Source organism: Trichechus manatus, unplaced genomic scaffold (genome assembly GCF_000243295.1).
Source record: "Trichechus manatus latirostris isolate Lorelei unplaced genomic scaffold, TriManLat1.0 scaffold00115, whole genome shotgun sequence".
Classification (NCBI taxonomy): domain Eukaryota; kingdom Metazoa; phylum Chordata; class Mammalia; order Sirenia; family Trichechidae; genus Trichechus; species Trichechus manatus.
The window spans coordinates 293,767-307,670 of record NW_004444051.1 but is presented as its reverse complement, the minus strand read 5'-3'; the positions used below and the strand labels follow the sequence as shown (position 1 = coordinate 307,670).

The 13,904-nt window shown below is 38.5% G+C and overlaps 1 protein-coding gene across 1 annotated transcript in view; it reads left to right on the top strand.

Moving 5' to 3' along the window:
- The window catches only part of CARMIL1 (capping protein regulator and myosin 1 linker 1), a 439,497-nt gene extending 427,439 nt beyond the window's left edge, over window positions 1–12,058 (top strand). Inside the window, exons 36-37 of the mRNA XM_004383977.1 lie at window positions 1,452–1,592; window positions 11,259–12,058. Coding sequence (XP_004384034.1) covers window positions 1,452–1,592; window positions 11,259–11,395 — 278 coding nt within the window. The 3' untranslated portion in view covers window positions 11,396–12,058. The remainder of the gene's footprint in view (window positions 1–1,451; window positions 1,593–11,258) is intronic.
- Window positions 12,059–13,904: the final 1,846 nt, after the last annotated feature.

The following is a 13,904-nucleotide window of genomic DNA, read 5'->3' as shown; positions in this document are numbered from 1 at the left end:
GAAACCCAGTGCACAGACTAAAGAAAAGCACAACGAAAGGGGTATGTTAGAGTCCCTCAGGGAACTAACCCTTGAAGCAAATCACTTAGGACTTGATCAAAGTCCTTCCTAATCCTGCTCAGTCTTTTTCAGAAACCAAGCTAAAAGTCCTTCCTGGTAGGCACATAAAATCTTCCTTGGAGCAAACAAAACAGCTTCATATGAGAAGGAGTGGGGAGAAAAGAGGCAAAGAAAATAGTTTAGAAAGAATTTTTTTTTACTAAAAAAAAAAAATTCAATGATAACTACTCAAAAGAAGGTTTGCTGTTGGCATTGTCAGCTAGTTATGTTCTCTTCTCTGAAGTAAGGAAACAACTCTTACACAATGGGTCTAATCATTTAGTTGGTAGAGTATTTAGACTCCCTCATTGCTAATGATGAATATAAAACTAGCTGGATATCCAATATTCCATTGAAAGAAGTTTTTATTTTAATTTATTTACTAAAATTGCTCATTTATTTCTTAGTGCTTAGTATAGCGAGACTTAGGTTAATAGAACTTGTGAGTTCAGCAAGCATTTTCAAATGCACCATCGCATTTCCTCGCCACAGTTCTGTCAATTGTAGTCAAGGTTGGGGGTGTTGGTATCTTCACAATATGTCATTCTTGTCACATCCCTGGTTATGTGGCAAAGCAAGGAGGAGACTTGAATTGGAAGTATAAGGCTAAGAGAGCCTAAGTGTAGGTTGTCTTCTACACAACACACAAACACACAACACCACACACACATCACACATACGCATGTGGACACACGCCAAATTGAGAATTACTTTTTTGGTAAGGGAACAGAGATAATGAATTTTTCCTTTAAAGGAGCACAGTTTAGTTAGTCCTTCTAATTAGAGTGAAATAGTACTGGCTTTAGAACTAAGAGACTAGAGTTCTACTCCTAGCTGTTGTGCCATCTTCTTAGTTTAGCAGGTCAATTAATCTCTTCATTTGTACAGTGATCACCAAGTCCTTTCTGGTTCTAGAGGCCCATGATTCCAAGTTATTCTTGATAACCTTGATATATGTACTTGTAAGTATGTAAACACACACATATGCGTTTATATTTTGACTACTTCACTGAATTTGATAGCACTTAAAGGCGATGGGTTGTAAATACTGCATATTTACAGGATTTTTTGTGTCTGAGGCAGAAGGAACATTTGGTTCATTTACAGATCTAATTTTCAAATATCAGCTCATTGAAATTCTGTGTCTGCAGGATAGACTCCCATCTGTGCAGATTTTAACCTTTTATAGAGTATTCATTATTTTTCTTTCTGTTGTTTGTGTATATTATTTCACTGAGCAGAGACATAAAACTAATTTTTGGCCATAAAAATTCTATGATACTTTTTTTTGTATTTAATGTTCTTGGAACCCAGTTTGTAGAACAGTTTGATTCATGTTTGTGTCTCCACAGAGGACATCCCAGACTCTCCATCTGGTCCTAGTTCTCCTAAAGTTGCTCTTCTTCCACTCATCCTGAAAAAAGTTCCTTCGGACAAAGAGCGAGATGGCCAGAGTAGCCCTCAGCCCAGTCCTAGAACGTTTTCCCAGGAAGGTAAGAAATGTCTTCTCTGAGCTGCTTCTCACCCTAAGGAGGATCATTTCAAGAAAAATGAATTAATCCTGAACTTAATGGGTATCTCAGAGTTTGGTTAAGTCAACATCCCTCAGATTAAATTTGTAGAACCAGAGTGGTTTCTTAGTTCTGAAACTCAATTCAACTTTATTGATGACATTGGATCTTAGTGAAGAACCATATACAGAGAGCAAAAAACATAACTGATACAGACATCCAGCCCAAAGGTCTAATGCTATTTTACTACTAGCATTTATTAGCATTTATTTATATTTATAGCATTTATTACTAGATGTTATTGAGCTGGCTGCCAACATGCTAGGAGCTCCTTAAAAATTATTTTGTGACTAATTTGGTCCTACCTGTAGATTTCTAGGTCCCAGTATTTCCCAGGAAAGCTTCCCCTAGTGTGGTAAGGCACCCTTACTATGGTTCAGGAGCAGTGTCCCCAGGCCTGAGAGAACATGTATCTCATTGTGGTCTCTCGGTCTTGAGATCAAACATTCCTCATTCTCAGATGTGTGTCATCAGCATGGACACTGTTACGGTCTCATCACACCAGTTTGCTCCTTCTAGTTTACAGGAGTAGGAGCAGAGCAAGAGTATCCCACGACTTGAATGCTGTCTCCTAAATCAGATCAAGAGTGGGCATCAGTGGAGGTGAGAGGTGGTTGGTGTGGCTGCAGTACCCCAGCCATTTCTTTCATCCACCTTGCCTGTTGTTTTAAATTCACAATTGACTTTTTGGTTCTATTCTAAGTGAAGTGTTATGTAAATGCTGCCTCTAAGCTTCTCCTGTAAAGAAATTCTAGAGCCATGCAAGGCATCCCCATTCCCAGAGGGTTCTCATTCTGGCATGGGATTGATTGGTTTTATTTTAGATGTATTTAATACTTTAGAATTCTTTGATCTTGCTGGCTCTGACATCTTCCTACATTATCCTTTTTTATTTTTATTTTTAAATAATAATATTCTCGGGTTAAAGACAACAGAAAGTGTTTCTGAGTACTGCCTTTGTGTCTTGGGAGTCTAATTAAAAAATAATAATAATAACATTGCCTGCTTTCTTCTATACATTCTGCAGATTTATTTGGTGGGTGCACGCTTCCCTATTCATAGCCATCTATTGGCTAGTAATAAAAGAAGCTGGGTTTTGACCAAAGCTAGTAAACCACTCCTGTCAAACAGAAACTGAAATCATCAGTGGTGACTGGCACCTGTAGTCAGTTCACAAGGAGTAAATGAATACAGGGCTCAGTATTACAGTCACAGCCTTGGAAGTCTTGGTGTAGGAGGAAGAGCTCCTAGTGGTTCCTGAACTGACCCAGGAAGTGCCTCTGGCAGCCCTGATCTGGCCACAAGCCCCTCCCCCACTCCTACCGTCCATTTTCCTCCTTCCCTCAAAGGCTTACTTACATCTTTACTTAGAAGGAAGCTTTGAAAATGTCTGAAAGAATCCAATGGAGAGACATAGGGAGGTAGGGAGGAGATAGTAGTGGTAAGTAGGAACTTCCATTTTGTCTAAAGCAACTAAAATGTTGAAGGATTTTTTTTAAAAACATCAGAAGGTTGAATTAAAAATAATTGTTTAACAGTTTTGGAAAATGATGTTTTCTAGATGCCTATAGATGATCAAAACAAGGCGTAGAGTAACCCCCCAGCCTCTAGAGTAAGAATGTGTATCGTGGACCTTCTGAGGGTTAACTAAGTGGGTAAAACACAGAATGCCACTAGTGTGCCTTTAGCTGCTGTGAAAAGTTGTGTTTTCTTTCCCTGGAAGATAAGAAATAAAACAGAACGAGTTGCTTCAGCGGTAGACATTTAATTGCCTCCCTCCCTGCCCGCAATAGCAAATATTAAGAATAGATCATGCCACCATCTTTCCAGTTGGATGGTAGGGGCTGTGGAACTATGGAGAACATTTACTCTACCTCTGGGGTCCAGAGTAAGCTAATCAGAGATCATTCTGATGGTATCACTTTGTACTGAAGTTCAACTGAAAATATACACAAGGTCTGAGAACAGGTTGTAAATGTCTAAGGTGGTGAGATTGTGACTTCAATTTGTTTATCAGCTTGTCCACTAAGGTGACCCAGAAATAACAGCCGCTTATGAGCCCTGTCTTTTCTTTATATATAAAGTGTTCCTCATGTACTCTTTCCTATTTTCTTGTGCATTATTCACGCTGGTTACTCCATTTCCTTGTTCTGTGCCTCCCTTTGGACTAGCATGCCCAACTAATTTCTGAAACAGGTAAATTACTGTGATTCTTCTGGACTATTCCATCGTGAATGTGATTTCCATTAATCCATCGTGGAATCAAAATGGTAACACGGGCTTTTTTGTTAGAACCTTTTTGGGGCAGACTCAAAGCTCACCTCATTTTGCACATTTCCATAATGTTGGCTGTCGAATTCTGTAGATAATGGTGGTTCTGCCCAGGACCAATACAGCAGGTCCCTTGAATCCTAAATGGGGTGGGTAAGACGATATTTAACTTTTAATATTACTATCTTTTTTATATTAATGTCAACACATTTATGTCTTTGCTAATATAAAGGGTAAATTGAATCCCTTTTCCTCAGTAGTGCAAAGAGGATATTATTACAAAAGAAATTCAGATCACGACAATGACAAGCCTTCCAGTAGAGGGAAAAGATCTTCAAAACTGTACTCTACCATTGCGGAAGAGGAAGTGAATGCAATTGGGCACAGGAAGTCACAGCCAACAAATGGTTAGAGCCTTCGATTATCATCCTTCACTGATCTAAAGCTTATGAACTGGCACTAACAAAATGGAACTTTAATTGAGTAACTTCCAACCTGGGACTGGGCTAAGGATTATTCATAGAACAGATTTTTTTTTTTTTTTTTTTTTCTGTATGGCAACAGGATGGTCCTTCCATTTGGGGCAAAAAATATTGACATGAAAACTTAAAAATCTAAAATTAGAAATTCTTTTGAGGAGGACCAAGTTACTTTGGAGTAGAGTGACTTGTCCTTTCAAGTTTTTGTGATTTTGCAGGTTTATTTTTATATTTGACATCATATTCTCTTCCTTTATATCTTTATTCTTCTGTTAAAGTTTAACTAAAATTAAATCAGAAATTCTTTGAGTAGCACCGATTATGCCCTTAGAGAATATTGGCCTAACATCTTACACTGTTTTAGAAAAGGATCAATGAAAAGCCAGTAACTAGATGCAGACCTTGTGTCATGTACATATCTTTCAGTGGATATTTTATGACCCTTAGTGAGAAAGAAAAAGTATCAGTTAACTTTTCAACATTTAGGATCGATTTATTCTATTTTACAGCAGTTCCTCTCTGCCTTGTATCTTCCATTTGACACTATAGTAAATTCTATAATGTTCTCTTCAGGTAAGAGTAAAAGTCCCAAGAGACAAAAGGAGACAGATTTCAAATCAGCTTAACCTCCAATGGGAAATTTTGGAACAAGTGTTGCTGACACTATTCTGTGACTAAGAATATCAAATATTTTAATATGTGAGATTTTGTTAAAGGACTCCTGCCCTTGAAATGAGACTGTTTTCTTACTGTAAAACTTTAATTTATCAGGGATTAATGTGAATGTTGGGAATGTGAGTGTTGGAGTCCCTTGGTGGTGCAAATAGTTAAGCACTCAACTCCTAGCCAAAAGGTTGGTGGTTCAAACCCACTTAGATGTGCCTCAGATGACAGCCCTGGTGATCTTCTCCTAAAAGGTCATACATAGCCATTGAAAACCCTATGGAGCACAGTTCTACCCTGACACATATGGGGTTGCCATGAGTCAGAATCAACTCAACAGCAGCAAACAACAATGTGAGTGTATTTAGGCTCCTAGGGATTATATGGATGGCCCAGCATTCTGCTATAACTCCACGCCCTTCACTGCCTTTTAAGAAAGCATCTCAGAATACAAGTAAATGGGAGAGACCTTACTGGAAGGATGTTGTTGTTAGCTGCCATTGATTTGGCCCCCAACTAATGGCAACCCCATGCACAACAGAATAAAATGCTGCCGGGTCCTGCACCATCCCCATGATCGGTTGCAGATTGGGCCATTGTGATCCATAGGGTTTTCATTGGCTGATTTTCAGAAGTACGTTGCCAGGCCTTTCTACCTAGTTCATATTAACCTGGAACCACTACTAAAACTTGCTCAGCATCATAGCAGTGTAGAAGCCTCCAGATGGTAGTGGCTGCTCACGAAGTGCATTGACCAGCTGCAAAAGGATAGACCATTTTCAAACTTTCTCACTTTATTATTGATAAGAAAGCTCTCGTGGCCCACCTCAAACTTAACAGCCCCATGAGTTAATAATGTATCAAGTGGGAACTACTGTTTTTAAGAACTTTACTTGACATAGATTTAAAAACAAAATCAACAGCAACCAAAAAGCATTTATCAGCTTCCCACTAGCAGTATTTGGAGCCAGCCTTCTAGACCTATGTTTTTGACTGAGCCATGCTCTCAGACTTGCCTGATGTCCTAGCACATACTAGCTAGATGATAGGATAGAGTTAAGGACATAACCCACAGCATACAGCAAAGTCTATACATCACTTAGGGATATAACATTGTTTGGGTCAGGTAACACCTGCCCTTGAAAACACAAACTGAGTTGGCCCTTCATTTTTAAAGGATTTCCTGTATGGTAGACTTGTTTATAGACAAACAGTTATAACAGCTATTCTCTCGAAGAAGACATTTCCTCTGATATTGCCAAAAAAAAACTGTTATCTTCAAGTCATAGAAAAGTTGCATAAATGAGAACCTAAGACATGTATTTTCTGAAGAGGTAGAGTTATTTTTGAGAATGTATTAAATTAGAAACTCTCTATATATATTGCCTCTTGATAAGAACACCCCCGGTTATATAGATGTTTATAGATTCTGGAAATTTACATTTGAAGTGCTGTATCAGTTGATTTACATCGTTTGATTATTAACCAAAGCATCCTTGATAATAATGGTTCTTCTTTAAGAGGCTATTAAAAGCACTTTATACAGTAGGCTCAGAGCCCATTCCCCAATACCACAGTGATCATTCAGTAAGACACTAAATTAGAGTAGAAAGAGAATGAGCAAGCACAGAGATGAGCCAAATCATAGACAGGCAAGGAGAAGAAGTCTGTGTCTCATATTTTCCCACAACTCTGTGACCTCTTTGGCTTACAATTCTCATTGTGAAGAGCTGTGTCAAATTTTGATGGAATTAAATAGGACCATCTTGTATTTGCTGTCCACCTTGCGTTCTTGACATCCCAACAGGCCCAAAAAGTGGTTTTTACAGGAGCTTCAATTAAATTGCTTTTATGTATAATTTAATTTTCTTTTGTTAGTGCCGATTCCTACCACTTAACTGTCTTCACCTTTGAGAACTGCATAGCAGTCTGCTTTCTAAATAGTTCTGGGTAACAACTAGCATTTAGTAGAACAATTCTGTTAAACCATGGTGTTTATTTTACTTTAAGTCTTTTAAGAGCAACTTTGTTTACCCTAAAACAGCTTTCTTGTTTTCCCAAATCATGTATTTGTGAAACAGAGGCTATTGTTCTCAAATCATGCTGCATATTTTTCTCATGATTATCCTCTTTTAGTTGTGTGGCTATTTTAATGTTGATTTGACAGGTGAAATGCTTACTACTTTCTTTTACTTGGAGTATTTGTAACTGCATCTTTTGAATTCCATATCATTTCCTGTCTGTATTGTATGCTGTGATGTTTTAATTAGCATATAACCTATTTTCTTGAAGAGACTTTGTATGCATTTGGCTTTGATTTTTGTATGCATTGCAATGGATCTTATTTATCCAGGCTGTCTGATTCTGAGATTCCTTTTATATATCATTTACCTTTTCCATAATCTAACCTGTAGCCAACAAATCCTTGGCTGTGGTTTATAGTCTAAGCCAGTGCTCTTTCTTTTTCCACCAGATCATGGTTCCACTTTCCCTACATGAGTTCTTCAAGAGAAATTTAACAGTTGGTTGGCATTTTTGGCTCTTGCCAGAAAAGTATAAAAAATCAAGGCCAGCTACGGAATATATTTTAAGGTCATCATAATGTTTTCCTCCTTTTCCCAAGAGGAAATGGATGGATGTCAGTGGACTTAAAATGGAGAAGAGCTCAAATTTTCATATGAATCTCTAAATCAGAATTTATATGCATTTTTCAGAAGCATTAAAATTATAATATATATGTGCATATGCAAAGTCAAATCTTCAAGAATGACAGCTTTCATGTTTGAGCCTTTCTGTACCAACTATTGCCTCAATACATGGGATATGAATTTTCATAGAGTATTTGTGTTGAGTAAATGACCTATTCACTTACTTGAGTACCTTTTATAAATTAATTTTCATAGAGTATTTGTGTTGAGTAAATGACCTATTCACTTACTTGAGTACCTTTTATAAATTAATTTCAGTGGTACAGGGAGTGGTAATAAATACATGTATAGAGACATATATAGATACTCTAGCACTTGAACTGTGCATACAAATACTTGAAGAAGTGTAGTAAAAGATCGGATTTTTTTTTTGCCCTGTATTAAATCAGGCTGCCTTAGGAGGAAATCCATCTGAATTAGCAGAAAATCTGAGTTTTATAAATATTTTAAAATAAATTCTGGAGTTTTAATTTTCAAACAGACATAATCCTATTTGGACCATCCACTAATGGAAGCTTTACCAAACCAACGTCAATATAATTATAATTAGCATCCTAATTATATGCAATCAAATTATGTTTCATAAGGGCTGTAACGTAAACGTGACAAAGAACATTCTCCCTACAAAGCTGTTACACTAGTGGTCTGACTAATAAGGCAAGAGACTGGAAGACCTAGGTGTTTTGGCTTCCAGCTCAACTGCATTAGTAGTGACTTTAGTTCCTTGCTCTCACTATGCCTCAGTTTTCCTATCTGAGAACGGTGCCTACCCACAATGCTAAGGAAAATGTCAACCTGGTACTAGAGTTGTTAACATATTCACATTCGCAATTGGTAGAGTATAGAATGGATCTTGAAATAGTGTCACAAGCCATAGTGAAAGGTTTTGACAGCTCTTTAGAAAGAACATGTCATTATTCTTTTTAGTCACTGTGTTGGACAAATTGTGTATTTTAATTTCATAACTGGTACTGGGTCAGTGTAACCAACTGAGAAACCAGCTTGTTAACTTGAGGATGTTTGCGTTAGACCTCCCCAGACCTCATCCAGCACTGGAGGACCCAGAAGTACAGTGTCAGTGACTCCGGAGAATCAACACTTGAATGGAGACCGAAGGGCAGTCTGCTTTATGCAGGAAGACTCCTATATGGGATTTCTCTGAATTTTAATCAGACCTCCTGGAATGACCCTGGCCATTTATCTGTGATATAAATATGTTTGGTTGCATGAATTTCCTTATTTTTAGAGAGTACTCAGATGCCATGTCACATAACGTGAATTAGACTTGAGATTTCAAGAAGCTAAAATATTGACAAGGATGAAACGTTCTATCATTTTTTAAATTTAAGAACTAGAGTAAATATATTTGCTCTGAGAGACAAATGGCAATGTATTTATTTCTTCCCTTGAGCCTGGAGTGTTGGAAATTTATTTTTGAGTCATTTGATATAGAGAAACAACATATTTTGGTTTGAACGAAAGAAGATTTTTCTAGCGGATACCTCTAGTAATGCTATAGTTTGAGGTTAGATTTACTGCAAAGTGTCTTTAAGATGATGATATTATAAATCTTCTCTACTTCACCCTATTCTTATAATAAATAGAATTAAGAACTTAAAGGATTCTTTGTGTACTACTATCAAATAGGTTTTGTGATAAAGGGCAAAATACTTACTAGGACATAATTGCCTTTTTTTCCAAATGCCTGGGTTATTAATAATTTTCCAAGGACTAATCATATAAATTCATTTATTTTTTTTAATGTAAAAGCAAGCTGAAAAATACAAATCAATTATAATATTTATTTGTTGCATTCCTCCCCGCCCCCTCACCCCCCTGAGAATTTGCTTAAAGCTGTTGGGTAAAAAGAAGCCAAAATTTTGAAAAATTGCGTTTATGATGAGATTTAGAAAGTTTATTCTTTGCAGAATTTGAAGTAATTTCAATTTAATATCATTAACTAAAAATTTAAATTTTTATTGTGTAGCAGTCAGAATCTGGCCCTGACAACCAAATTGGCAAGGGAAGTACTTTATTATGTCTGCATTTTGACTGTGAGGTTTAGTGAGCTTTCACTTCCTGAAACACTCTGAGTGGGTTAAACATTTAAATAGCCAGCTCCTAGAAAGATGACTTTTTTTTTTTAGCAGACTCCTAAAATCAAAATGTTTAGAAGTATCAAATGAATCCTGTAGGTTTTCCAGGACTGAAGCACTGTGTTCCTGGTTAGAACATCTGAACTTCTAAATGATGATAGCACTGCACTTCTTTTCAAGCCACGTAAACTGTGTGTGTGATATTTTTAGCTTAAGTGGTGTCTATACAATAAGACTTGGTGAGTAATATTTAATAGCCCTTACTAGCTGTGCCAGAGTACACCATTTGAACCTTTTCCCAAGGTAGAGTAGGAGTGAACCTGTGATCTAGTTGGAAAGCACATGGGCTTTGGAGAACAAACCTAGTTTTAAATCCTGGTTCCAAGTTTTACAAGGAGCCCTGATGGCGCAATGGTTAAGAGCTCGGCTGTTAACCAAAAGGTCAGCAATTCGTATCTACCAGTTGCTGCTTGGAAACCATATGGGGCAGTTCTGCTTTGTCCTATAGAGTTGCTGTGAGTTGTAATTGACTCAACGGCAGTGGGTCCAAGTTTTGCAAAACCTACCTTATAGGTAGTTGTGAGGAGTGGCAATAATAATACAGAGAGTACCTGACACGTAATAAGGGCTCATTTATAGTAATTATCCTCCCATCCTTGCTTTGTAAAATCTCAGTGGCGCCTTCGTATTTATATGTAGTCAGAACAGGCAACAATAATTTACCTGGAGGTTGGCTCTAAAAGGACTCAATCTACCACAGGCAATATTTAACTCATTTGCATAAGACTTTAAAATATCCTAGAGAGTGGAGCTGAGGTTTTATGAGACACAGACCAGTCTGACAAAGATTCCTGGGGTCTTTCCTTGTATCCTGTCCTGAAAGCAGGGATGACCAACCATAAGTCATCTGCAGAAGGCGTCAAACAGAACGTCCATCCAGCCAGTGCCTCCTCAAGGCTATGTTTGTCCTGTTCTCTCTGCTGAGCAAGGGGCTGGCTGTGATTGAGGAGGTCACCTGGTGCAGCACAGCTTCAGAGTGCTCCTCTTTCCTAGCCATCTCCTCTGCTCCCCCAGTGTCCGCACCCTCTGGGGTTCTCCCCCTCAGGGTATTGATCACATCTATGAGAGTTTCGCCTTTCATAGACAGCCTATGGTATTTTTGTTTTTGTCTTTCTTAAATTTGCTTCTGTTTTTGTGGTTCCGTGTCTAATTTCTGTCTAGAGTCACTAAACGTCATTGGTAAGTTGTTTCCAAGAAACTTATCCCGAACCCCCCACTTTTCAAGGCCCCTGCACCTCACCCCATTATTGGCCAGGCCACTGGTATTATCTTGTCAATAAATTCTATGACTTCCTTACTTTTCTATTTCAGTTTCAAGGAGAAGCTGGGGTCAGCAGTTCCATGAATATCAAGAACAAAAGCAACAGTCATCTAGCAAAGATGGGCATCAAAGCAGCAAGTCTAGCGACTCTGGGGAAGAAGCAGAAAAAGAGTTTATTTTTGTGTAAAGGTCGCCCATGCCAGCGTCTCATTTGCGTGATGATTTTGTTAGCCATTAGAGAAGGACTGAGGGCAACGCCTCTTCCTAGGCACACTTCTCTTGGTGCTTTCTTTCCTTTTCTCCTCCACCCCCCTTTTTTTTTGAGTATAGAAAAATCCATTTCTTAGGCAATCAAAGCACATTTGTTTGGTCTCCTCCCCACTTTCCCCTAAGCCTTGGCATTTGATTTCTAAACATTCCTTCATATGCCTTCAATGAAAGCCAGCAATTATTCCATGGGCCCTACTTGAATTTCTCTGCGGCAGCTACAGATTGCCCTGCCGGAGGAGTTTTGGGAGGTCAGTGAAGTAACTGGACATACTCTCACACAAGGAAATGCCACCCAGCAGACTGTGTTGAGTACTGCTGAATGTACTTGTGTCGGATCTGCAGATGACATGATACAGCAATTTATTCTTGACGTATGCAATTGCACATTGTAATTATATTAACAGAGCACACTAATAAATAACTTGTATAAATTATATATAAGATCATGGTTTTTACATTCTCCCATGGGGAACTTCTTCCTTCCTGATGTGAAATTGTACATGTAAAGCTTGGACCGTGACCTTCGCATAACATCAACTAAGCACAGTGAAGAACAGCATCAAAGAGGCCCCCAGCTGATTCTACCACGTGCCCAGATTAATGTATATAGTTGATTGGAATGAGGTTTTATGAATATTTGGTTTTTTTTGAAGGCCTTTAATTTCTGTCTGCATATTAGCTTTTAATGTGTGATTTTATGAGAGAATACTTTGACCCCTGTAAAAAAAAAAAATCACTCTTTTTAAGACATTTCACAAATACTCACTTACATTACAGGTTGAAGGGATTTTATTCATATGTATATTTATACCAATAAAATGATTTTACAAATGGAATTTTTACCTTCTCCAGTTACTTTTTTTTTGTTTTTTAGTTAGAATGGGCTTGTCGTGGTGAACTTTGTTTTTGTTTACAAAAACCCATAATAATCACAGTTTCCAGATAATCAAACTGGGAGACATTACATTAAAAATAAATGTGACTTGCTAATTCCATTGCCTACTCATCCTCCTCCAGCCAGACTGGCACTTGGCATATAGTGAGTGCCTAGGAAATGTAGAATCAATGGTTTGCTGCCGTTGCATGATTTCATGAGGCTGGACAGATGTAAGATGGTTTTCCCAAACATAGCCTCTGCTGTCATAAATGTTGATGGGAACAGACATCTCCAATGGCCCTCAAAATAGGAGAAGTATAAGAGGACAAAGATGGGCTTGGTGCCTTGATGAGCTATCTGGCTGTGGGGAGGAAGACACATAACCCAACTAAGTATAATATGTGTGATAGAGCCTGAACTCACGATAAAAGTGCTATGGAAAAGGTGGTTCATTCTGTCTGTGATGCTTAGGAGGCCTCAGTGGAGGTGATGTTTGCACTAGGCCTTGAAGTATTACCTTCACAAGTACAGGGAGTCTGTCTTATTCATAGTTGTATCCCTGAGAAATGTATGATATGATCCATATTAGACCATAGGGAAGGCTGGGGAGATCAAAAAGTGAGTGCTCAGTCTAAAAGTAATCAGTTTCACATTCATTTAGAAATACCACGTGGTGAAGCCACATCTGCTGCAGGTTACAGCCTCTGTCTGAGAACACAAGAACTGTTATTGGAGAAAGAATAGGGAGAAGGCCAAGATCTTCATGAATGACTGAATTACAGATATATGTTTTCTCTTTCTGCCATGTGCAAACCCTAAACTAAGAAAGATGAGATAGGGAATTCACACCCCATCTCAGGCATACCAACTAAACAAAAACCACCCCCACTGTTGCCATTGAGCCAATTCTGACCCATGGCAACTCCATGTGCTACAGAGTAGAACTGAGCTCCCTAGGGTTTTCTTGGCTGTAATCTTTACAGAAGCAGATCACAAGGTCTTTCTTCCAGAGTGCCACTGGATGGGCTCAAACTGCCAACCTTTAGTAATTGAGTACAAACCATTTGTGTCACCCAGGAACCCTTAAGGTATACCACATGGGGACCAAATAATCCAGGAATCACTTCTGCCTGTTTTGGGATGCATCCATTGTGTGGCTGGATTGGGTAGGCTGATTTCCCAATTTCATTTTTTCTTAGGTTAACATCGGTTAATTTGTGTCTCCTTAGCCCATGCCAGTTGGCCAGCAATTGGTCAGGAAAGTGTCAGGTGTGGGAGAGAAGCCAAAGTGCAATTAAAAATTGGCCACTGACGTCTGGGGTCTCAAAAGCTTGCAAGTGCCCATCTAAGATGCATCAATTTGTCCTAACCACCTGGAGTAAAGGAGAATGAAGAACACCAAAGACACAAGGAAAGTATTAGCCCAAGAGACAGAAACGGCCACATACACCAGAGACTTCATCAGCCTGAGACCAGAAGAACTAGATGGTGCCTGGCTACCACCAATGACCGCCCTGACAGGGAACACAATAGAGAGTCCCTGATGGAG